At 42.3% G+C, this 27,087-nt stretch overlaps 1 protein-coding gene across 1 annotated transcript; it reads left to right on the forward strand.

The window, feature by feature from the left end:
* The first annotated feature begins 3,064 nt into the window (after positions 1–3,064).
* On the forward strand, positions 3,065–3,818 carry LOC120653481 (protein FAR1-RELATED SEQUENCE 5-like). Its single transcript, XM_039931220.1, has 3 exons — positions 3,065–3,231; positions 3,334–3,613; positions 3,703–3,818. Exons 1-3 carry the CDS (start codon positions 3,079–3,081, stop codon positions 3,816–3,818), a joined length of 549 nt encoding a protein of 182 aa, XP_039787154.1. The 5' UTR covers positions 3,065–3,078.
* Positions 3,819–27,087: the final 23,269 nt, after the last annotated feature.

Below are 27,087 nucleotides of genomic sequence, written 5' to 3' on the forward strand. Positions count from 1 at the left end.
TCTACGGCGAGCGAGCGCGAGCCGCGAGACGCCCGGAGCGCGGCGAGCGGCGAGTGCGAGACGTGCCGAGGCGAGTGGCGAGGTGGGAGCAACAAGCAGCGCGGCGAGCGGGGGGATCGTGAGGGGTACCCGCGTAGCTTCTATGCGCGGAGCGAGCGGCGGCGGCCCGGTGGTCCAGAGAGCAGGCGCGGTGCCTGCCGAGCGGAAAGCACAGGCGGCGGCGGCGCGGCGAGCAGCAGGCGGTGCGGGGGAGGCCAGGTCTGCTGGGATTGGTGGAGTGAGATCGGTAATTGAGCTCTCTTCTCAACCATAATCTCTCTGTGCTAGTAATTTGTTGACATTTTGGTCAATTCGTGGAGGATTTTTGGTGGATTGCATGTTTCTGAAAACCTTATATTGGGATCTGGAAAATTACTGAAGACCGTGTCATCTTCTATTTGTGCCTTGCACATTGTTCAGTATTTGGCCTATTACTGAATTTATTTAGTGTCCTCAGTATTTGATCCCCCCTAATATTTTTATCCATTGGGGAGCATTTCGGGATTCAGTGATTTTGGTCTATTTTACACATTATTCACTGCTCAGCACTACGCATGTTCAGTATTCAGTGCCTAGTATTACATCCTTGTGTTTTTAGTATTCAGTGCCTAGTATTTGAAAACCAGATGTTCAGTATTCAAATTTGTAGGATGTTCAGTATTCAGTGCCTAATATTGCATCCTTGTGTTTTGCATTTGTAGGATGTTCCGAAGTAGTATTGTGTTCAGTAGTAATGTAGTGATGAAATGTAGTGATGTGTCATTATTTTTTCTTTTACTTTGTAGCAGTGCTACGGATATGGAGGGTGATGATATTTCAATGAATCGCTCGAGCCCAGCAATCAGCCTTGCTAGTAGGCGTGTGATGGCATCTCAAGTATCTGTGCCTCCATCGGGGACAGCTCCGCATCCTTCCCCAGATTCAGTCCCTGAGGGGGGTGCTGCAAATGGCAATTTGTTGAGGACACCAGTGGTGATGAATGCCCAACCATTGAGATGTAGCCCTCCCTGGCTAAGACATGATATGAGGTATCCAGCTGTTATGACGCCACCGCCGTGTGCTGCGCCTTCAGAGATGATTACACCTGACGTCAACCAAACTTACACACATGTGAGTGTTTTGTAAAAAAAGAAGTGTAAATTCCCTGCTGCATTTATTTGGTGTCTTTGAAAAAGAATGCTCATATTACTGAATTGCTGGATGTGTTTCTGTTGGTAATTTGTTGACATATTCTCATGGCAGGGCGAGGATTTGGATCCTGAAGTTGTTCCAAATTTTGAGATGAGCTTTGAGTCTTTTGAAGATGCATTTTTGTTCTACAAAAAGTATGCTGGGCGTATTGGCTTTCCAATAAAGAAGAACAGGAAAAGGGGGACAACTGGAAAGGATTTCTGTTGCTCGTTGGAAGGGAAGCATAACACAAAGGTTCAGGATGGCGACCGTAAGACGTCAAAGACTTCAAAACGTGATGGCTGCAAGGCAATGGTGTGCGCAAGAGAGGCGCGAGGTGGAGGGCGTGTCTTTTTTACACGCATTGTTTTCGAACATAACCACAAGCTGAATCCAACACCAAGCATGGCGAAGCGTATGAGGGCGCACAAGGTTGAAGATCCGTCTGTGATGAACCTAGTTGACACAATGCATGCTAGTCAAGTCCCTCACCCCAATGTTATGCGTGTCCTATGTAGTGTTGCGGGTGGGGTTGAGAATCTACATTTGACTGAGAGAGACGTTCAGAATAGGTGACTTTCCTGTGGCTATCCTTTTCTTTGGCATGTTACATACTGTAGAAAAATATTTTGACACTAAAATAAATGATGATGTTGTACACAACCCAATCCTCGCAGGAGAGCTGCGCATGTTCGGGAAGAACGGATGGATGATATACCGAAGCTCCTGGCCTTCTTTAGAGAGTGCAAAGCAAATAATCCACAATTCTTTTATGAGTTCCAACTTGATGATAAGAACGTCGTCAAGAATGTCTTTTGGAGCCACGCCGGTCAACAGGATGACTATGGAGGTACTGAAATTACTAATCAAGTTTTACTGGGATACTCAGTTTGGGGGCTGGGCAAAAAAAAACTACACACGTACTGGATTACTGACTTTGGGGGGGTTTTTTTGCCGTGTGTATGCAGACTACTCTAGCGTGGTGACATTTGACACGACGTACCGCACCAATCAATATAGCATGCCTTTAGCAATGTCTGTTGGATTCAACAACAAGTTGCAAAATGTTGTTTTTGGTCAGGCATTATTGAGGGACGAAAGAGCAGATACCTTTGAGTGGTTGTTCAAGCAATTTAGAGCTTGTATGGGGGGCAAGGATCCTATTGTTATCTTCACAGGTATGTATGCTATGACTTGTGCCTCGTAGGTAATCATTACTGAATTTAACATGATTGTTGGCTTATTGCTTGCTTGAGTTTTGCTCAGATTACTAAAAAAAAAAGGATTACTGAATGGATTGTTGCTTTATTTTGAATTCCACCAATATTGCGTAAATGGATTTGCTTTGATTACTTCAGAGGATAAAAAACGATTACTGGGATACTCGAAAAATATTACTGAAGTGTATCATTTACTGAATTTGTTTGTAGAATGACTGCTATGAAATTTAAATTACCGAATTACTGAAGTGTATCGTTTACTGAATTTGTTCGTAGAATTACTGTTATGAAATTTGAATTACCGAGTTACTTATACAAATGCTAATGTTGATTGTTTGACGCAGATCAAGATTCTTCAATTGAGAAGGCAATAAATTTGGTATTTGAAAAGACGTACCACAGATATTGCCGCTGGCATGTCACGAACAAGTTTCGGAATGAGCTGAATCAGCTTAATACCCAACATCCCGGACTGTCTGAAACCTTAACTTCTGTTATCAATCATCCACTCAGACCGATTGAATTTGAGCAAGCCTGGGCTGCAATGCTTGACAAATATGAAGTTCATGAGTCCAAAGTGCTGATGAAGTTGTACGACGAAAGGAACATGTGGGTGGGTGCTTATTTCCAAGAGATATTCTGCGGGACGATGACTTCGACACAAAGAAGTGAGAGTGTCAATTCTACCGTCAAGCATGGTTATTGTGACAATTCAACGGCAATACATGAGTTTGCGAAGTCATTCTTGGAACTTTTGGCGCATAATAAGGAGAAAGAGGCAGAAGAGGAGTTCAATTCGCAGGTGAAAACCTAAGTCCAAAGAAATTTAGAAAAAAAAGGGATAGAAAAAAAATGTGAACTTCCAGTAATTTGTGCGTTAACAAAATGATTTTTGCTGTTGCAGGCCCCGGTTATTGCCTCGACATTTTATGGCTACGACAATCAGCTTAGCAGAGTGTACACCAGAGCTGTGTACAAGGTGTTCGTGAGTAGACTCAAATCAAGCACTGCTTTCCGTGTGCGTCCAGACCCGGACAAGGCTGGTTACTACATGGTGAAGCACACAAGGCCCCCAACTGATTTCCCTTGGTTATGTCATGAATTTTGGGTGAAAGCTGTAGTGAATGAGGAAATTCCTGAGGAATCAGAATTTAATTGCGAGTGCATGAGAATTGAGCACACGGGTATGTTCCTTGCAGAAAAATGTTCCTTCTATTTTCTGGTTCGTTGCAGAAAAATGTTTATCCGCTTTACTGAATTACTGAACTTGCAGGTATGTTTTGCCCGCATCTTTTGTGTGTGCTTACAAACCTGCAAGTGGCGCATATCCCATCCCGGTATATCCCCAAAAGGTATACAAGGAATGCCAGGGAAGCTACCCCCATTTGATAGACACGATAAAGTATATGTTGGACCGAGTGGAGACACTAAAGCAAGCCGCATGCTGGAGCTATTACCTGATTGGTGTGCACTGCAACAGAAGTCTGTCATGTCCAGTGAGGTTAGAAATTTTTTTTTGATGTTTGGTGCTGTATTACTGAATTACTAAGTATGCTGTTGACACTCTCTTATATTAATGGGCTGATGATCTCATATATATATTACTGGATTACTGGCAGGGGGTAGCCAAGTGCAAAGAATTGCTTCGCCAGGCACTTCAAGTTGTTGACCAGATACCTCATGATTTGGGTCCACCAAATGCTGCATTAGGGGTGGCACATGATTTGGATCCACCAGCTGCTGCATCAGGGGTGCCGGCTGGGCAGAATCATGTTGTATCAGCATCGGCCCCCCCAATCTCTAGCACAAAAGGGAGCCGTACAAAGGGGGTGGAGGGTGTTGATCTCCCGGCCCCACACTTCAAAAGACCGCAAGGAAAAAACCGTAAGTGTTGGTGTAAGAGATGCAACAAGAGCGGACACAATATTACTACGTGTGGGAGAGAAGCCCCACCTCCCAAAAGGCCTAGGGGCAGGCCCGTGGGGAGTGGAACAAGAAAGAGGAAGGGTAGCTATGAGAGCGATGACACACAAGATGACCTTGCTTCTGAAATGGAAGATGACGAGACCGAGTAGATTTTTTGAAATGAAACAAATGTATTACTAGATTGCTAAAAGTATTTATTACTGCTTCTTCGAATTACTGAATCCAATACATGTAGTTAGTGGTGACCTATTTTTGGATATAGCACAATAGAAGATGGTCAAGATGATGAGAGCAAAAGTAGATATCTTTGTTTTTAGATGTCAAAGCCTATTCTACTGGATTGCGTGAATGTTTATAACTGGATTTCTGAATTGTGTTTTGAAATTTCGGATCTCCTTAATGCAGACATGTAAGCAAAAAAAAGAAAAAAATACTTAATCTTCTGATTACTGAATCCAGATATGTACGCGAAAAAAAACTATGCATTTGCTCCGCATTACAACTTAAAACTACTGATTACTGAATCCTGCCACGTCTAAAAAGAAAAAAAAAATACTGAACTGAACATCCGCATGTACAAAAATGCACGGTACTGGAAAAATAACTGGTTACTGAATCTCCTGATTCCTTAATCCAGATATGTACACAAAAAAAGTTGAATCTCGTGGTTAATGAAATCATGAGATTACTGGAGTACTGATTACTGAATCCAGACTTCAGTTAAAAAAGGAAAAACATGCTGAAACTACTGATTACTGAACCTCCGCATGTACAAGGTGGACAGTACTGAAAATTACTGGTTATCTGTGTGGGAGCATATACACATAGTTAGTCTGGTTATCTCATGCAAACTCTAAAAAAATGAAAAAAGTCTGCATAAAACTCAAAGCATCCATTCTCTTCACTTGGAACTGTCTCCCTTGTGAACTTGGGTGTCATGTGAATGAGGCAACAAGTCCTACTGTGGCATCTCAATATGATGCGAATGCCATGGCGCTAGTTCTTCAATCACATCAGGTAGAGGGGTTATGTCGTTGCGCTTGTGGAACACAATACAGTAGAGGAGTTGGGCCCTGTATTGTGCTCCAAGTAGCTGCATTTGAACAACGCGTATAAAATCAGTTGAGCGAAAACAGCCAAAAAAAAGGGGGATGGCATGGAGAAAAAAACTGTGTGAAAGAACGACTATCTCACCGGATCTATGTTGATATTCAACTTCCGATTCTCACCATCATAATGTTCTAGGAAAAGCATGGTAAAGAATCCACAATCATTGCTAACCACAACCTTCGGGACCGGAACGTATGGCAAACCCCAATGGCTGAAATCTATGAACCTGCCACCGGTAAAGCTCTGAAAAATATCATTAAGCCTCTTGCGTATCTGATGAGCTATGCCTCCATGGATCTGCTTTTGTTGTTGGTCAGTCCACGGGGATGGGTCCAGAATATCAATTTGTCCGTGTACCAAGTTCACACAGTATACTACCCAGTGCATTTTCTGTAAAACAGGTAGGAAAACCTGGGGGGAATAGTAGAAAAAAGAGTCAAAAATGAATTGTTAAAAAATGAAAACAAACGTATCGGTTACTGAATTACTGAAAACAAACGTAACTGAAAAAATGCATTGCTTACAAGTTTAGCATGCAGTATTTCTTCCGGGTTGAAAAAACCCTCCAAATATGAAAGTGCGACTTCAGGTGAGTACGGGACCCTGTGCAATACTGTTCATACAGTACCATATCCTTTTTTTTTTGTTCAGTCAGTAAAAGTTGTTAAAAAAATGATATAACAGCATGTTGCTGAATTACTAAAATGGCATGTTGCTGAATTACTGAAATGAGCGTGATAGTATAAGGAGCCAGGCAAGATACTGAATTACTGGGTTACTGAATTATCAAGTATACTTGATAACAGAATTACCGGGTTACTAAAAAAATACATGTGCATTACAGGTTGCTGGGATAAATTACAAATTGCTAGGGGGATGGGGCTTTGCTGAAATTTGAGACTAGTACTTTATTACTACAGACATACCGTAAGTGAGGGTGGTAGGATGATCCTATATCCAGCAGAATTGGGGTTTAGTTCTTTCTTGTCTAGCATCAAGCACATCCCGAAGAACTGGATGAATGAGTATTTACATGGCATATTGTCCGCGAAAGAATCGCAAACGTTTGATCTATCCTCGAGATAGGTATCAATTATGTGGACGTGGTACTCTTCTTTTGCTTTCAGAAACCTGCGCCAGCATCATATACAAAACAATAAAAAAATGTCAAAAAAAGTAAAAGGGCAAGAAAAAAAAGGAAATATCCCAGGATTATTAGTGGAGAGTCTTACGTGCGCAACTCTTTGCTCGAAGGTGATGCCAAGATTATGTCCCGAAGTTTCATTGCTTTTTCGACATTAGGTGGCTGGCGATATAAAATTGGTGCTTTGAAAGGGGACACGAACTTGCTGCTTCTAGTTGTAACCTTGTTAGTCAGTTGGAATGTGACCAATTCACATCCTAACTCGGCAGGGGGCCGATACTCCTCTGGTATGTCCATCTTTTTTTCGGATACCGCCTCTTATAGGTGTGCACTGGGGTTGAATCATAGATTGTTTCTTTTGACATGTCACCCTACAAAAAAAGAAGGAAAAAAAAGACCTCATCAAAGCACTCTCCTATGTGTGAAAAAAAATAAAGCTGGGGGAGAGGGGGGTGTCAGAAAATGACCTCGGTTATCTTATGTCGTGGCCTTGTCAATGATTCACAAATTCCACTTTGATCATTTGTTGATCTCTGAGTTTCATTGATTTCGCGGAGGATACTTGACATATCATTCCAAGACTCCCGATCAAACAAATGCTCACCGACGCCACAAGAACCATTTGTGGATTTAGTATTTCGATGGTCAAATGAGGGCATTACATCAAAGGCCGGATATGATTTATCGAGCGAATGTGGCGACTTGTCAAACATCGGTGGGTGAGGTGAAGGTGCTGTCAAACTGGAGGCATCACATTCCTCATGGACCGGCTCACCAATCTGGAAACAAAAAAATTTCATGGAAAAAAAGGAAAATTACAAAGTAATAAATGGTGGTTTGAAAAATGAAAACAATATAAATGCACTAGTATAAAAACAGTGATAAAAAATACTGCATTACTGGATAAAATAAAAAACTAGATCACATATAAAGCAAAAAAAAATGACAAATGCAAAAAAAAGGGATACTGAAGTACTGGGTTACTGGATCAAATAAAATACTGGATCACATATAAAGCAAAAAATCAAGATAAAATGCAAAAAAAGGGATACTGAATTACTGGATAAAATAATGAACATAATTTACTAAAATACTGGACATAACTTGCAAAGAATCAAGAATAGAATACTGGACACGGTATGAATTTAAAAAAACTGCTAAACATCAGTGTTCTAAAAAAACGTTTTTAAACGTCGATTAATCTTGATTAAACGCTGAATGGTGGCCAAGCGTTGCGCTTAATCACAGTGTCATTTAATCACAACACACGTTTAATCATGTTCAATCTACATTTAATCACAAAAAACTCTAAACCATAGGCAAGCGTTCACCTAGCGTCTACCGTTTTTTAGAACCTTGCTAAACATGGAGTGAAAAAAAAAGTCCATACAGCAGGGTGTGGTGGTGGTGGTGGTGGTGGAGGAACTGATGTCCTAGAGCTGGATCCATGTCCCTTGCACGCACCAAGTTTCATCGTTCTGCCTTCATCATTTGTTGGAAGTGGGGTTTCGCTGATTTCACGGAGCAAACTTGCCTTGTCATTCCATGTCTCCCGATCAAACAAGTGCTCAACTACACCAGCAGAACCATATGTGGATTAAGTGTTTTGCTGCTCAAATGAGGGCGTTGCATCAAAGGCCGGCACCAATTTATCAATCTGATAAAAAATTATTAGATGGGAGGAATTATAAAACAATAATAATTGGCTGGATTACTGGATCGGTCAAAACAGTGAAAAAAATGCTGAATGCTTGGGGTATTATAATTTACTAAAATACTGGAGATGTCTTGGAAATATAAAAAAATACTTAACATATTTGAAAGGTAAGTAATGCTGATCCGGAACTGACTGAATTACAAAGGTCCTAAACATCAAAGTGAAGTCCCTACAGTAGGCAGCAGTGGTGGCGGTGTCCCAGAGCTTGATCCATGTTCCTTTTCCACGTCAACCTGACCACTTCCGCTATCATCCACAGGCATCCTCATGTCCCCCTACCCCCCACCCATGCAGAAAGAAAAAAAGTTAAAAAATGTAGCATGAAAAAATATACAATTACTGAACTGTCTCGAAATTACTGACGAATCAGACCACTCAGAAAAAAAATAATTAAAAGAAAAGCTTGTGTGTGAGTGCACACCAGAGGTGGGGGTGGTGGTGGTGGTGGTGCAGCTGATTGCGCCATAGAACTAGGCACAGCACCCTTTTGCATTACATCAACTTCATGACCAAACATTCCCTAATCATATGGAAAAAATATAAGCCTATAGTTACTAGAAACAATTTTCATAAAAAATTCTGAACAAAAAAAGGGGGGCTGCTGAAAAAAAGTCAACAATCAAATTACTACTGAAAAGATTGGAATTACTGAAAAAGAATAATTACTGAAGAGATAGACTTACTGAAAGAATTACAGTTACTGAACTGTCTCAAATTACTAACGAATCAGACCACTCAAAAAAATACTAAAAAAAAGAAAAACTTATGTGTGAGTGCACACCTGAGGGGGAGGGGGTGGTGGTGGTGCTGCTGCTGCTGCTGGTTGTGCCGTAGAACTAGACGCAGCACCCTTTTGCATTACATCAGCGCCGCGACCAAACATTCCCTAATAATAAGAAAAAAAAGGTAACCCTATAGTTACTAGAAACAACTTTCAGAAAAAATTCTGAACAAAAAAGGGCAGGGGGACTGCTGACAAAAAGTTAAATAGTTAGGAAACTGACCGCTCCAACGCCTCCAAAGATCCTCTTGATTTCATCAACAGCATGCTTGTGTGCTTCGTTGATTTCAAGTTTCCCTTCGGCTACAAGTCTGCTGCCCTGCTCAAATTTCTCCATCCCCGCATAAATTCTTCTATCACAATCGTGCAGAGCTTTCAAGGCATCATTTTGCTGCTTGACATTGCCAATCTGAGAGATGAAGTCAGCTAAATGGGGTAAGAGACGCATCGAGGTAGCTGTGACATCACACGTGCCCCCAGGTGCATTTCCAGTTGGGTGCGCAGTGCGCGAGGATGGCGCAACTAATCGTATGCGCTTGCTTACTCTAGGGGCGCTGGGTGCGATGGGGGCAGCAGCTTCCTTTGTCTTTGCACGACTGCGCTTTGGTGGAGGGGCCACAACCTCCTCGGGACTGGGAGCATCATTGCCACGCACATCTTCATAGCACGTTCCTACTTTGCTGCGAAACTAAAAAAAATAGTGAAAGTAGAAAAACTGATTAGAAAAAAGGTTAAAGAATAAAGACATTCAAGTGGAGAAAAAAAAAGATTATCGCTTACTGGGAGATTGCCATATGTGACGGTCCCGTCATCCTGGGATTGTTTCCTGTCAGCCTTTGCAAGCTTGTCGACAATTGTCTTGTTGAACAATACAGCACGTGGAGTTTCTTTTGCATCTATGAGCATGTGTGAAGGACAAAAAAGGTTGTCCAAGTAATATATCTAATAAAAGAAAAAGCAACATGTTAAAGAAAAAAAAGGGAAAAATGTTGCATTTTATATTACTGAAAAACTTCAATGAGTACTGAAAATTACTGCTGAAAACTGCTGAAAATGCTGGAAATTACTGCTGAAAAATGCTGAACGGCTTGCTTAAAAAAAATTACTGAAACTGCTGAAAAAATGCTAAAACTACTGTAACTACTAAACTACTGACTACCAAACCCAAAATTGCATGCTTAAGGAGTTACTGGACAAAAGAGGACTACTTAATTTCTTTTGTGAACATGCTTAGCTAAGTATCAAATCCAAAAATAACTGAAACAAAGTTACTGAAACTTTACAAGCTTACTACTGAACACTACAAGAGGGGTGGTACTGCTATAGCTCAAACTACTAAAGCATAATATTTACTCTTGCTTGGAACAACTAAATTGTATTGGTTCAAAAATTATTTCAGAATTATATAACATGGATTACTAAATAAAGATTAATTACAGAAGACATTGGATCGACTACTGAGAATCTGCTGGATTACTAAACATAATTACTGAGAAAGACATTGTACTAAATGTGCAAATATCAGTAGTTAAAAGAGCTGAACCCCAGATTGAATACTTTGGAGGTATTGAAAAATGAGGATTACTGAACTATAGTCAATTTCAGAAAGAAAGAAGATGGGCTGTTGAAGTATGATAAAGAATTACTGAACTACTGAAGACATTTGTGTGCTAATGTGCACAAGAATTCTGCAAAGAACAAATTGATTTCACATGCATGTTCATATGAACTGGATGCACTTCAAGACATTGGATGGTGCATATGAATTCTAAAATAGCACATGCAGGTGTTGTCAATGTCTCCAATAAGATTAATAGGAAAAGGAACAAATGGCAGGGATATTGTTGCTTGTTCAAAGAAATGCATAAGCTAAAAAAATATACTACTGAAATCACAGAAGTGTCGTCCAAAAAAAAATACTAATGAACATTTAAAATTACTGAGATTCATGTGGATTACATGATTACCGGATCAATGAATTATTTTGATACAGGATTACTGAAATACTGAAATTCGGTAGAATTACTGAACTACTTAAACAAAAAAAATAATACTAAAAGGGCAAGAAAAGGAGCGGTCATACCAATAAAAGTGCGACACAGCCCTGAACTGAAGGTGAATTGGATGATGACGATTTCTTCCATTTGGGTACCTTGTTTGCCAGATCATCGACAACAGCCGAGCAAAGATCAAACTTGCAAACATCATTTATATTCTTGCAGTAAAAATAGGTGTCACCAGTTATCGACAAGCTAGTTGTCGGGAACAACAATCCATCAAACAATGCCATGAAGAAGCAGGTGATGCTCCAATCGTCACCATCTCCATGTTTTGCAAAATATTCTATAACCCACCTAGGGACCTCATTTGGCTTCAGATCACTGTAACCCCTGGTGTTAGGTTTCTGTAATTGCCTATCATCGTGCAATTCCTCCATTCCTTTTTCATCGCATATACGCCTAAGCTCAATCTGGTGATTCTTCCTTTCTATGCCAGATACAACCGGGAGAGTGTTGGGGTCATTTGGAATGCCAAGCACGGATTTCACCACGTGCGGGGTGATTGGCAACTCCCTCCCTTCAACAGCAATACGAATATGACCAACGACCTGTCTTCGATTGCATTTAATGAGAACCCAAGAAAATCCTCAAAACCCAAATCCTTCAACTTATCCTTCATAGCATTGTCCATGCCATTCAATATATCAAAAATGGAACCGGGAGCACAACGTATGGTGGCATAGTTTCCCTTCTGTTCATGTCATTACAAAAAAAAGGGAACCAATGAAAAAAATACTGGAAAAATACATGTGCTGCTAGCTAAAAAAATACTGGAATTAATGGGATTACTGGAGTACACGAACAAAAAAATACATGTGATGCTAGCTAAAAAAATACTGGAAAATGCACGTAACCAAAATGGTAGTACTGAATTTAATTTATGACAGATTCCGGATAACAAAAAAACTGAATAGTTTTTGCCTAGACAATGAACTAAATACATGAAATTAAGTAACTGAAAGGGCACACAAAAAAAAACTAAAAAACAAATGCTGAGACAAAAATCAATATCATGAGAAGAAAATGTGGGGGAGAGGGGGGGCGAACCTCGGCAGTAACAGTGGGTACAGGCTTGGTAGCAGTCCTAGCAACAGGCTTGGTAGCAGCCCTAGCAACAGGCTTGGTACTTTTGATAGCAGCTGCCTTTCGAGTCTTTGAACGAGCATCAACAAAATCAGAATCAGTGCTTCTATTTGTTTCTTGGGAGGCATTCCTCGAAGGGGCCTTCCGCAGAGTGCACCTACGTCTGGTGGACGATTGTGCACACTCCGCATCTTCCAGTGGGTCATCCATTAATACACCTGGTCAAAAAAATGAGTTCAAGATATTTGTGTGATCACTAATGTGGTTACTAAAATTGGTAAAAAAAATACTAGTCTATTTATACAAACCTAAAAGTTACTGAAATCAAGATATACATAGGTAATGAATATTAGATCTCCAGAATACTGAATTCAAGACGTACATAGAAAATTGCTGGATGTACTACTGAATTACTGGGTTACTGCTTTACTGAATTACTCAGTTCAGATTATCGAAGCTTGGTAATAAGAAAAAATGTGAAAATCAACTAGATGCATGCAAAAAAAATATTGAAATACCAGATCTCTGTATTGCTGAATCCAAAATATACATATGTATACATAGGTACTACTTGGTGTATTACTAAATCTACATATGCATAGGTATTACTGGATAACTGAAAACTCTGAATTACTAAATCAAGCATCAAATATTTAGTAATGATTCAAAAAATTATACTACTGCTGACATTGAATAACATAGTGTTGAACCTAAACTAATAAACAACAAAAAAGAATAATTGTGCTGGAAATATCAAATTACCGAACTACTAGACTAACTACTTGATTTAGATTATCAATGTTCAGTAAATGAAAAAAATACTAAAAGCCAACAAACTACATATGGATCATAAAAAAATGAAAAATACTGAATGCATGTGCTGCTAGCTACTACTGGACTAATGACCTAGTCTAAGTAAGAAAAATCTTTATGCAGGAACTAACAAAATTACTGAGACTTAAAACATAGCAAGTGGAATAACTACTACTCAGTTCATGATCCGTAATGACCAAAATAAAAAAAGTGATGCTGGCAATATTACTGACCCTAAGAAAAATAAAAGATACTGAACTACTGACCTAACAAAAATAATAGACTAGGTCATAAATTTGGAGCGAACGTAAAAATTACCAAGACTTAAATGCTAGCCTACTAGACTAACCACTCGGTTTAAATCATCATCACTCAGTAATCTCGAAAAAAAATACTAAATCTAGTAAAGTCTAACAAATTACTTATTGGTGCTGAAAATCCTAACAAAAACATTCAGTAAAGTCTAACTACTGATTACTACTGGATTACTGGATTGCTTGTTCAAACACTAGCAAGACACTGCACGATATGCGCCCAAAAAAATCGAATTAGAATAAAAAAATTGCATGGAAAATTCCGGAATCGGGGGATTGCACAGCGGAAAAACGCACGCTCATCGTGGAATGTGTAGAAAATGGGGGCTAGGCGCGTTGGGCGAGTGGCGCTCACACCAAGCCGCGCTCCCCCACCCCCTAGCAGGGGCGACTCCTCTCACACCTCCGGGGGCGCACCAGGCCGCGAGGGTCCAGGCCGGCCGAGCTTCGGCTTGCTGTGAGGTCGAGGGCGCTAGGGGGGATACCTCGGTTCCGGACGCCGCCGTTCGAGGGCGCGGGAGTGGATCCCGACGCCGGGCTGCGGCCGCGCCGCCGCCGCACGCCTGGGATCCCGTCACCGGGCTGCGGCCGCGCCTCCGCCGCCGTCCCCCGCCCGCCTGGGATGCGGCGCGCTTCCGTCGCCGAGACGCGATTGGATTAGGTTTTGCGTGGGGTGGGTGGGGGTCGGGCCTTCGGGGTGCTTCAGGAGGGGCAGCCAGGCCCGGGGGGGTGAGCGCGAATGGGGGTGACGTGGGCCTGCGGCGTGGGAGCTGGTGGGTCGGGCCGGAGGTGGTGGGCTGGTTCGGTTCGGTTGTGGCTGAGTGGGCTGATTTGATGTGGCTGGGTGTAGAATGCTAATCTACACCTAGGGTGTAGATTAGCATATATATATATATGTATATGTATATGTATATGTATATGTATATTATTATAAATATATCGCTGAACCAAACCGCCTCCTCCGGAGGCCTATGCTACTGTTATGGTGGGGGGGTCCGCGGCGTGCGTTAGTCGTCATGACGCGTGGCTGTCGAGCTGTCGCATTGCCTCAACATTGTGCGGAGCGGCGGTTTGGGCCGCCTCTGCTTCGTGGGCTGCCACTCCGTTCCCCGTGTTTACTCATTAGTTCGGTCTTCTTTGGTTGCTCTGGGACAGCGTCGTACGTCATGACGGCCAGCGCTCCTTGATGTTGTCGCCCTCATCTTCCACCCGTTCGTCACTTGCTCTGCTTGCGCTGCTGACTGAACTCTGAAGTTTCTCGGTCGTGTCGCCAAGTACACGCTTCCTCTCCTTCTTTAGTAAGCACATGTGCCTCTCTTTTTTTCATTCCTGGTTGTGTTCGGTTTAGTGGTGAAAAAAAATTTAATGAAACTTTTCGCAGCTTTAACCACTAATTATATGTATTAAATAAATTCTAATTACAAAATCATCTCTAGATCAGTGGCAGTGTAGCGATTACTATACCTAATGAGGACTTTGATCGTACGATTAGAGGATGATTAGAGCATGATTACTGTAGCAGTATTGTCCCTGATTATGGATTAATTATGCTCATTAGATTCGGCGCGCAAATTTGCACCTATTTGTGAAAAAGTTTTACAAATAGACTTCGTTTAATACGTCATGCATGTAAGATTCCTTCGCGAAAAATATCGCGGTTTTCAAACCAAACAAAACTTCTTTCCTGCGATTTGCCTTGCTTCGTCCCCTCATCTCCTTCCTTGGTACGTATCGTTCATTGCTGCTTCGTCCCAAGGGGCCAGTTTAGTTTCCAAAAAATTTCGTGCGCTACAGTAAAATCGAACGTTTGATATAATATTAAGTATTAAATATTAATAACTGTCAAAACCCATTCCATAACCCCCAGGTAAAATTGCGAGACGAATCTAATAAATCTAATTATACAATGATTAGACAATGTTGTGCTACAGTAAATAATCTCTAATGATGGATTAATTAGGCATAATAGATTCGTCTCGCGATTTCCCGTCCATCTGCATAATTAGTTTTATAATTAATTTATATTTAATATTTCTAATTAGTGTGGTAAAAGTTCTTCCTCTTCCAGTTGGTAGATTTGCCTCTTCTTCTTGCTTCTTGTTTTTCCCTTCATTCAGCAGCATTATTTACCTTTATTTGGATCTTTCTTTCCAAATCTTTGCTCATGGTAAATGATCATTTGAGATGATTGCACATGACATTGATAAATATATATGGGTGCTGGAATTATTGAAAAAGATGTAGTTCTATTAATTATGATCCTAAATGGACAGCTTAAGAACATAATGCATGACATGATGCAAACTCATGATGTTATTCTGTTGTTTTATGCGGAAGATTTTTAGTCAGAGACATAAGTGTTTCTGGTGGGTGTCGAAAGTTGAACTGCGGACGGTCCGATATTAGGGGGCGGACAGTCTGCTAGCTCGATCGTTCGAACTTCACTGAAGAAGGTACGGATGTCTGAACGTCTTTACAGGCCAACGGTCCGCCCGGGTGGTACAGACAGTACGCCCCTCCTTAAAATTTTTTAGTTAGAGACACAAGTGTTTCTGGTGGGCGTAGAAAGTTGAACTGCGGACGGTCCGACCTTCGGGGTCGGACAGTCCGCTAGCTCAAACGTCCGAACTTCACTGCAGATGGTTTGGATGTCCGACATCGTTACATGCGAATGGTCCGGCCAGGTGGTGCGAATGGTCCGCCGGCCACTGACAAACGGTTTAGTCAGAGAATTTTTCTTATCTGAGTGTTCGGGGTATTCTTTTCCATAACATGTTTTAATAAATTTGTTCGAACGTACTTTTAAATTACTTTACCAAATACACTCAACACAGTTCAAATTTGATACTTCAACGAAAAATATTTTATTATTTCATGCAGTATTTGTTCAAATTCAATTTGTATCAATTTAAAATTTATAATGAAAAAAAAATTAAAATTAACTAAAAGATTCCAAAATTAATCAAAATTTGATATGAAACAATCTATGATATATATTACCTATACAAAAAATTAATGGCTACACTATTTCTGAAAACACAAATCATCAACCCCTTCTCTACAGGCGCGGCGTTAGCGCGCCAACCATCCTATCGCTGAACCAAAACAGAGCCTCTGAAGGCCTCGGCGTTGTTTACGCCAATCCCGTCATTCCGGGTGTTTTTTGCCTCCTTAATTTTCTTTTGCTAATTGTGTTCCGTGTGCAAAGTCTGCTTGGGGCCCACGGGAGGTTTATTTGCTTCTTGGCATGGACATGTTTGCTGCCTCTGTTTGGGCCGTTGGTGTCTCATTGCCTGCTCAATGTGTTCTCCGTGTGTGCTGATTATTTTGGCCTCTTTTCGCTGTTGGACGGTGGGCTGCCCGGGGAGCGTACTTCGTACGATATATTTCTCTTGTGCGCTGCCCTGCTGTTGACCTGTTGGCACCCCCATCCTACAGTTGTGCATCGTTTGCCCTGCTTCCGTCGCCAACCGGAGCTCCTCAGGTGCGTTGCCGAGTACGCGTCTCCTCATTTCCTTCTTCGGTAAGCTCTGTTCCTTTTCCTTTTCCCTTTCCTTTTCCTTCGTTCTTCTGTGCTAAGTTCTTGGATTTCCTAGCTTCTTTCCAGTGATTTGCCTTGCTTTGTTCTCTAGTACATATCGTTTACTTTGCTCATTCTTCTCATTAGTTCTTTTTCTTTCGGTTTGTAGATTGGTTTGGTTTTCTTGCTTGTATAACCCATGGCCCAGCCATTTCGTGTGTGTTAGAGCTTGGAGAAGCTGCAGGCTTGCATTCCACATTCACACAAGTGCTCTAGCCACCAAAGTGCTTAAGAGAAGACCTAGGAAATTAACATAAGTCTTAGGGCTTAATTAATGCTAGTTTAGGTCGCTTAGCGCATTGCTTTAGGATTAACCTAGAGTTAGGTGAGGTTTGCACACGTCCTTCGCATTGGTGCTTGCGCACACCAAGAATTGTAAATCCATGGCATGTAATAAGTCCTGTGAGACCCTCCAACTGAGTTTGTGGAGAGGCCGCCGGTGTTTTTGTGAGGGAGGAGAGGCCCTCAGCAATTTGCCAAAGCTCTACCTAGTGAAGACGGCGGGCAGCATCCGGGAGAGGCAAGGTCGAGACCCACTTGCACGTGGGGAAGGCTTGTTGGCTACCCAAGGAGTTACTTGACCTGGGAGTTTATGCCCTTGCATAGGCATTCCCATAAGAGGGGCTCTAGTGGAAAGCGTTGCTTTTTATACCTTGGTAAAAATCACCGTGTCACTAAGTCGAGAGTTTGCATTATCTACCTTATTTACTTCCACATTTATATTGCGCCTACATTCTGCGTTTACCTTTCATATATTACCTTATGTAGTTAATAGGTTTGGAACCTAGGGTGCAAAGCTTTTTTGCGGTAGAGATAGCAACACATAGAAAAACCTAGTCCACATCAAGATAGAGTTTGAAATAGATTTTTGTATGTGATTGGAGTATTAGTTTTTTAGAACACCTAATTCAAACCCCCCCCACCTCTTAGGGTGTCATGGTCCTTTCACCTTCGATTTCCACAGTTTACACCAGGTGAAATTTCCTAAATATTACATGAGCACAAGTCTCACAACCATCACAATACCATTCTTCCGCTCCGTTAAGCCCGGTGAACCATATGAAGTCTTCTTTTCTTCCGTGACCGACAAGGCTGGGATTTTCCTTTTCCGCGACCGACGAGGCCGATTGTTTTGTTTGTGACTGACGAGGCCGAACACTTCATGAGACTTCATTATGGGAATCCGCACAATGAGGCTAGATACCTTTTCTACATTCAAAAAAAGAGGCTTGATGCCTTTTGTTAGAGACTGATGAGGCTCTAGCATTTCATCATTTTGTTTCATTTGTGCTTATGCGCATACTCGGAGATAACTCATGTTTATATGGAGACGACTACTACGACCATCAGCAATGCTTAATCGGAGGTGTTCTGCGGTCCAACACTGCAGATGTAATTAATTGGAGCGCCTTTAGAGGCCACTAGAACCAGAGGCCGCACAATCCTCAGATGCTACTAGGCACAATACATTATATGGCACGGGAAATTGTACTTTGTAATTCTATCATGAGTGAATAAAGTGATGTTTACCCTACTTTTTGTTCTTTGTGTTTGTTGCACATTTATTATACGAATGTATACCGGCACGCCTAGTACTAGGTACGACCGCCTTTAGCTTTTAAGATAAAGGAAAGCTCCTCGAGGGAAGCATTTCTTTTCCCTGAAACACAATACCACTTCTTTTCGAAGTCACGCCAAAACCCTAGGAGTAGGATTAGAGTAGAACTCGGCGTATTAGGGCTGCATCAGTTAGGTCCGACCTCCGGTTTTTTATTACCTGCGTATTGCTGTAATTTCGTTTACTTTATCTACCAGTTATCAATCTCTTTTAATTGCTCATAAGACTGTCTTGGTTATGTTTGATCTTTTATGAGGTTCTATTAGATTTCACAATTTATAAAATGTTGATCAGAGTTCTATTGGCTGCTATCTAACACTTTTTCTGCAGAATCCCGATACCCAATAGGTTTAGCGATCTTCGTTTTATACTAAATTGATCAAATCTTGTAACTTGTCATAGTCAATCTTATTGGTCGATTCATTTAATTTGGGGCATGTTTAGTTCCCAAAAATTTTCCTACAGTTACCCATCATATCGAATATTCGAACATATGCATTGAGCATTAAATGCAGTTAAAAAATAACTCATTACATAGTTTAACTGTAAATGACGAGACGAATCTTTTAAGCCTAATTAGTTTATATTTGGACATTAATTGTCAAACCAATGAAAATGCTGCAGTACCAAAACCCAAAAAAAATTCGCGAACTAAACAAGGCCTTGGTTTCATCATCTCAAACTGTCTCGGTAGGTCCAATCTTTGAATGGTGCGATTAAGTTAGATTCGTTGGTTTGATTCAATCTATTATGGCTCGAGTTGCTAATTGACTATCTCAGCCGATCACAGTTACGAGTTAAGAATAAGCTCTTTTATAATTAGATTCATTGGCAAGTTCTATTTGATTTATCGCCCTGGCTGTTAGCGCTATCTTCGTTAGGTCTGATCCGATTAATGGTGACGGTAAATTAAGTTTAACAAGCTAGATGTGTTTCTTTATGACTGAGTTTATTTTAATTCCAGCTGTCATATAAGAATCGGCTATTAGATCCTGTTGGCGTATTGGACTACATGGCTGATATCACTTTTACCAAACAATTGGAACACCAGCCGGAAGGTTCCTTGTTAACTATTCACTAAATTTATTTTCCTTGTCAATTATAGGTTAAATTGACTAGCACACTGTGAACCCAGAAGAGCAGGACCTGAACTGGAGATGAGCTGAGTTCCCGGGCCTTAGCATGTGGCGACGTTTCCGTTGATAGCGTGGCGCCTTTGGTGACTTCATCAATTTTGTGGATTTGCCGGCTCAGTCTTCGAACATACTCGTAGGGATAGAGTTTGTGTACGTGCGTTCATAGAGGTGAGTGTGCGTGCATTATAAGTGTCTGAGTTGAGTTGTACTGTGTAATCTATAAAAAAGTCTTCAAGCCTCTTTTGAATCATAGAATCTATTGATTATTATTTTACTGACTGTTGGTCAAAAATTATGAACTTTGAATCTTGAAATACATTGAAAAATGGTAGGCAGTATATATTTATTAGTAATAAATCCAAAAATATAGTTACCAAAGCTACAGAAGAAATACGGGTTTGCAATATGGATTTTGAAGAAAATAGTGCTGTTATTAATGATTCGACAAGACTGCATCTATCCAACAGCACCTGTTACAAGTATAGCAGAAAATCAATTCATACCTCAGAATCTGCACATAGAAAACAGAGTGAGTAGTGAGTATATATACGCTGCGTAAAACTAAAGGGATGTAATAGGGATCTTTAATGAAAATGGGCAAGATATTATTTACTTCCAAGAAATGCATCTGTCTGCGCTTTTGCAAGTGTAGAAGGAAATCAATTCATACTCAGAATCTGCGCATAGTAAACTGAATCCTGCTCTACGATCTATATATATAGGTCCCTCTGCTGAACCAGGTTTTCACTCCCAATCAAATCATTCACACATACCTCATGCTCGCATAAACATTAAACAAAAAATCTTGCCAAGAACATAACAGGTTACACTGGAAAAGAAAATGGCTTGCACTGGCAAGGCTTTCACCTTCATCTTCCTCGCTGCTCTTACATTTGCCTTCCATGTACAAGCAGGTAAACATTCTAAATGCAGTACTGCACCACACTGAAGAAAGTAAGAAACATTTCTAACAGTAACAGGCACCTTGATGCATATTTGCAGGTGATGCCCAGGGTGGTTGTCACCTGTCAGACATCATCGTCACGGAGCAGTACACGAATAGGATTGTGGCCGGTCAGCCAGAGTACCGTGTGACCGTAGAGAACAACTGTTCATGCCCGCAGGCCAACGTCAAAGTGCGCTGCTTCGGTGTGGCGAGCCTCGAGCCAGTAGACCATAGCAGGATACGCCCGGTAGACCGTGAGCTCTGCATCGTTGCTGAGGGCAAGCCCATCACCAAGGGCTCACCAGTGACCTTCACCTATGCCGCGCACAAGGCTCCGGACTTCCCCGTCGTCAGCGCCAAGCCGCAGTGCTGATCAGATAATGTAGTGGAGGAAGCCAGGGATCAAGAACCGAGAGTATCTCATTTTCGTGTGCATGGTTAGGTTGGTGGATATGACTTGTTTGTGTCTCCTTGTATGGTAACATCATGAGAATGTGGAGGAAATAAAATTCTAGATCACCTTGAACTCTGAAATCATAGCATATGGTGATTGGTGAGGATCTAATGATTCGGATATTATGGGCCCCTTTGGCATAAACAAGAGCTTCAGAAACAACTTCTTGTGAAGCTACGCCAAAGAGGTAAAATTGCAGCAGCTTCTCCCTTGAAGAAACCTGTGAAACCATGCATCTATGTGCTTCCACTAGCGGGGTGAAGCTACAAAAACGTGACTTCACTCAGCTTCACCATGAAGAAGCTATTTCGCCAAACATTTTTCAAAACAGTTTTAGCTTCACCAGAGAAGTTGCTTCACAGATTGTTTGAAGAGAAGCTGAAGCTATATCAAATGGGACCTATATAAAGATAGTTTGCTGCAAACGCAATAAATAGTAAAGGATACCTGGTGCAATAAATACATGGTGCCTATACGTGGATACCTGGCACCAAGCATCGTGCACCCGTGGCCCTTTCTACGATTGATCGTGACTATGAGTGGTAAAGGATTTTAAATTTTAGCTTAGATAATCGAGGGCCGGATCTTAAAAGACCGGATTCTTATCCTATATAATTTTAATAGAAACATATAAATGTCAAGTTGGATTGTGAAAAGAGCATTAGAGACTATGATCCGTTACCACCCCTATCGTGCCTACTAATCCTCTCATTTGTTTCGGAGTGTACTCGCTCTTTGTTTCATAATATAAAGAAAGTAGTCGCCTATTGTAATTATGCTAGTAGTTTCAATTCCAAAATGCTTAATGATCGTTCTTATTCATATATATTTTACTGTTTTATTTGTGAATTTATAGAACTGAACTGGTGTTAATAATATATAATTTAATTTTCTGCTCAAACGAAGAGGACCTTTTGATGAAAATAGGGAACGTACGTATTGACACTTTGACGAAACGCATTTAGCATTTTGGAAGATTTTTACTAGAAGAATAACCGCACAGCTGCATACCATGATAATAAAAGAAAATAAATAAAGGCATTTAGTGACCGCACGCACACCGCAAATTAAATTGAATTCTGTTTTATACACTCCGGCTACATATATAGGTCCTATACACACCCATTTCATCACTAGCTCCGACAGCAATTCCCTCGCATTTCTCAAGCCCCGCTATACAAATTGTTTCATACCCACCAGATCCGATCCATAAATGAACATAGAAGTTTCTTCAAAAAAAAAAGAACATAGAAGCAAAGCAAAGAGAAAATGGCCAGCTGCACTGCTAAGGCAACCATCTTGCTCTTACTGGCTTCTCTGCATTGTACACGCAGGTAAATTTCAAAGAGAACCCATATGAAAAAATCTTCTTATTTAGATATATTAGTTTTGTTAAGTACTCTAAATTATATAGCTCTACATTGTTTGACAGTCTTGGTTAGCATACTATTACTACAAAGAGATTGATGCGATGGTGGTGGCAGCTGCTTATTATTAAGATCATGTCTTTGCAAATCTCTTACTCCCTTCGTCCAAAATGTAGGTCGTTTTGACTTTTTTAGATTCATATATTTTGTTATGTACCTAGACATATGTTATATCTAGGTCCATAGAAAATACTATGAATCTAAAAAGGCCAAAAACAACCTACATTTTAGAACGGAGGGAGTACGTTCATCCGGTCAGGTGTCGCCCACGGTAACTGTGACCTATTCGACAACCAAGCCAGGGCGGCGCTGACTGGGAAGGTAGTGGAGGGGAAGCGGCAGTACCGGGTGACCATCAGCAACCAGTGCCGGTGCCCACAGGCTGAGGTTGTCGTACGCTGCCTTGGTCTAGCTGGCGCCGCGACTGTGGACAAGGCAAAGATTCAATTGCTGGGTAATGACCTCTGCAGTGTCGCCAATGGCGCGCCGATCGTCAGCAGGTCGCCGGTGATCTTCACCTATGCCGCGAAGACCCAGCTGTACTTCCCCGTCGTCAGCGCCAAGCTCCGGTGCTGATATATAATACGTACGGTTATACCGTTATAGAGTTGGGAATAATTCGTCTTGAGTTGTTTACATCAGCGTTCAGACATGAGATATTATTATTACTAGCTGTTTATTTTTTTTTATTTCTGAGAAACCGGGCTTCTATTCATATATCTTTCATATCGTTTACATTCCAAATCTTGCATTAGACACCCTTGAAGTAAGTAAAAATTACAATGCAGTCCCTACAAGATCATCCTTCCTGTCGTCCCCATTGTCGATGGTCGGAGCAGTATATATGGAGCCTCGAGCCGACCTCCTTCTTCCCAACGATGGACCATAAGTTTTAGTTGGCACTTCTAGCAGCGTATCGAAAACATCGACATGCCCTGTAACCGATGAATGCCCAAGCCAAATCAGATGGCAAACCTTGTCAGAGTACAAGAAATCTGGCGCCCCAATCGCCACCAGGATCTCGAGCACACTGGATGATGACGACGAAACCCGAAGGGGGAATGAAACCACCAAAATAGGTGGGAAACAAAATCTGATGCCGACACGCCAGAAAGGAGCTAGTTTGGGATGGCCGACGATGAGGCCACCGGTTGTTGGGGGAATGGCCTAGCCTACATGAGCAAATGGGCTTCTTGTAAAGGTCTGAGGGCCTAACTGTAAATATTGTACTCGCTAGGGATCTAGAGTCAAAGTGGCACCCATCCTCCTCTATACGCATAAGTCCCACCATGGTTACGTGGTACCTCCTAGTTTCCGATCGCCTAAGGCGTTTCTTCTCGAACCCAAATTATGTTGAACTGATGCGGTGGTGGGATTCAGATAAGCGCAATAAGGGTGATGAAAAGCTCAGACATCCAACAGATGCTCGTCAATGGAAGGAATTTGATGAGAAGTACTATCTAGAATTTGGAAATGACCTGAGAAATGTTCGGCTCACGTTGAGTACATAGCACCCACAACACATGGCCAGTGATACTGACTTACATGGCTGTGCTGGAAGAGAAAGTGCCTTTTGTTATCCGTACTTATACAAAGCATCCTGGCATCGATATAGATGTTTTTCTTGAGCCTCTAATGCAAGAGATGGAAACTTTATGGAATGAGGGTATCGATATATTTGATGGTTTTGCACATCAGCCCTTTAATCTTAGAGCAATTATATTCGTCACCATCCATGATTACCAAGCATTGTTTGTCCTGTCAAGATAGATCAAAGGTAGGACAAGATGCACGGTGTGAGTGGATGCCATTGTATCATATTTTCTCGAAGGTTCTCGAAAGGTAGTTTACCTTTGGTACATGCTCTTTGAAACGAACCGGGTTCTCGAAAGGGCAACCCGACTTCCTGTATCGTCGTGATAGTCCCTGGATCAGTTGCTATCACATACAGAACTCATTTCAGGCAGTAAACATAGTCATACCAGTGATTACAGAACATTCATGGGTTTAATTTATTATAGCATTTGGGATAGCAGTATTAATCTCTGAGTACAAGCCCGCTGGGCTAATTGTGATGCAAACAGAAAACGAGACAGTAGCTAAGCTTCAAGCTGGACTTCCTTCTAAATCCTTCTCCTCCACATGCAATCTTGAGTGTAGCACTGCTTCAGTCGTACCACCCATCGTCGTTGTTGTCATACTCCTCAAGGACGGGATAGGTCCATGTCACCATCCGTATGAAGCGTATATGTGGATGGAATAAGGTATAAAGTAGTGCCAAGGATAGGCTATGGTTTCCTATGCAAGCATTTATAAACAAGTCATCCAATCTCCTTCCAATACGGGCAGCTCCGGCATTCCAGACTCCCGGTCTCCTAACTTTCGCTACAACCAAACTACCCAAGTTCGGTGCGAGAACTCCCTCTCCCCGCACCTCAGCTGTTATTCAAGCAGGAAAGTGGACTAGATGAAGGTAGAAAAGTATATGTGGATCTAACTACATTTGTGGGGCCAGATCCAGAGTTGTACATGACCGAGTACGTGGCTATACGTATAGTTTTCACCCTGCATGGGTTGTACACCAGTACCCACTCGCCCCGAATCCAGCCGGCAAGCAACTCCGACTATCTCCGAGACACCAGTCAACAAAACTAACGGCTACGGCACCATCCTGCTCCCGGTTTGGGCCGCATCCTCCCGCAAGAGGTCACCCAGGGCTGTGAAGCAATCTAGAATGAAATCCTCATGGATCCTGCGATCGGGGGCTCAGGGTCTCGCCCATTCCCCCTGACACGGAAACTCTATCCTCCTACATGTATGATGTCGCGCATAGCTGGCTCGGGCTGGGTTCCCCCTCATAAAGGATAAGTGGTGTGCACATTTGACATAGTTCCGTCACTAAGGCCACAAAGTCAAGTCCGTAATCCGGCCGAGGCTAGCGTCTTCATCCAAGTTAGCATTCCGTCAACACGGTCTGTAATCGATACCCATCACAGGCATCTCCTCCTCAACTACTCCTCTACTGAAGTTCCCACGGGAACGGTCTAGCACCCGCTATAGGTGCCCTTCACCCAATTACAGGTGCTGCTCAGGATCACGCCCAACGCACAATCCCCGGCTCCCGATCCTAAGATCAGGGAAAGGGTCCGCTCGCCCCTACCGTAACCTATTCACCAACTCCTATATAAGTGGAGGCATCTTCTGGCAAGCAAGGACTATATAATATATATATATATACAGTATATATATACACCCCAATCTCACTCAAAGTAGCAATAGCATGTATCAAACAATGATAAGTATGGGAAACAAGGAATACGATAAGTAAATGGTCATGCAAGCTCATCTCATCACTCAATTTGGGAGCATAGCGTATCTAGCAAGCAAATGCCTAATAAGTATTCAGAACATGGATGGGCGTGAACCTGGCGTCTCCTCGTAGAACTCCTGGAAGTCAGGATAGTCCTGGACTCCGGTCAGCTCCTCGGCGTCATGTCCTATTCATAATTACGGGAAAGTATAAGGGTCAAAGTGCAAAGATGCACAAAACTCCCCTAAAGAAGATCCAAATCACAGCAACTCCTACTCTAATGCGTAGATCATGATTTTAGAAGAATTATGAAACTGGTTTCATAATTTTCAGAGCTACAGTTGAATTACTATAATTTTTCTAAGCCTGAAAACATTTCTGGAAATTAATAAAAGGATTTTGAAAAATATAAAAGAAAAATCAGTGACACGTGGCAGCCTCTGGGCATGCCACATGGCATGCTGACATCAGCATGATGTCATCCAAGGGGTCGGCTGGTGCTGACATCAGCATGGCCCATGCTGACATCAGCATTGACCAGGTCAATGGTCAATGGTCATCGGGGTCCACTGGTCAGTCAGCGGGTCTCACCGACAAGTGGGTCCCGCATGTCAGTGCTGTGTAAAAGAAAAAGAAAAAGATGTAACGCATCATCGAGCCGAAAGTCTTCCTGGGCCTCCTTCTTCTGGGTTGTCGGGCTGAATCCGGCCCATCTTCTTCCTCTTCTTCTCTTTTCCTTTTCCACCGATGCTGACAGCTGGGTCTCGCCCGTCGGCGTCTCCCTTCCTCTGACTGCTAGGTCCCGCTCGTCATCCCCTCCGGGATCTTGTGCGGCATCCTCCAGATCCGGTGCGGCAAAGTGCGTGTGTGTGCAGTCGTGTGTGCAGGTCCAAACCAGGGTTGCCACGTCGCGGACGCGACGTCGTGGCATGGGTGTGGCGACGGCACGGCACGGCGCATCGGCTGCATCACCAGACGGCGGCGGCTCCAGCCCTCAGGTGAGCAAGGGCTCCGCCTAGACTCGGGCAGGCATGCGCGTGGTCTAGGAAGGTTAAAAGGGCAGTCTTCGGGCGTGGACGCTGGCAAGGCCGTGGCGGGGCCATGGCCAGCCGGCGGCGGCGAGACAGGGCGGCGACGGCGGATCTCGGTGCCAAGGCAGGCAAAGGCCCGACCTTGGGCACCAACACGCTTGCCAGCGCATGGCACACGTGTAGCGTGGCCACGGCGGCGGTGGACAAT

The sequence above is a fragment of the Panicum virgatum genome, chromosome 1K, assembly GCF_016808335.1.
Source record: "Panicum virgatum strain AP13 chromosome 1K, P.virgatum_v5, whole genome shotgun sequence".
Lineage (NCBI taxonomy): Eukaryota > Viridiplantae > Streptophyta > Magnoliopsida > Poales > Poaceae > Panicum > Panicum virgatum.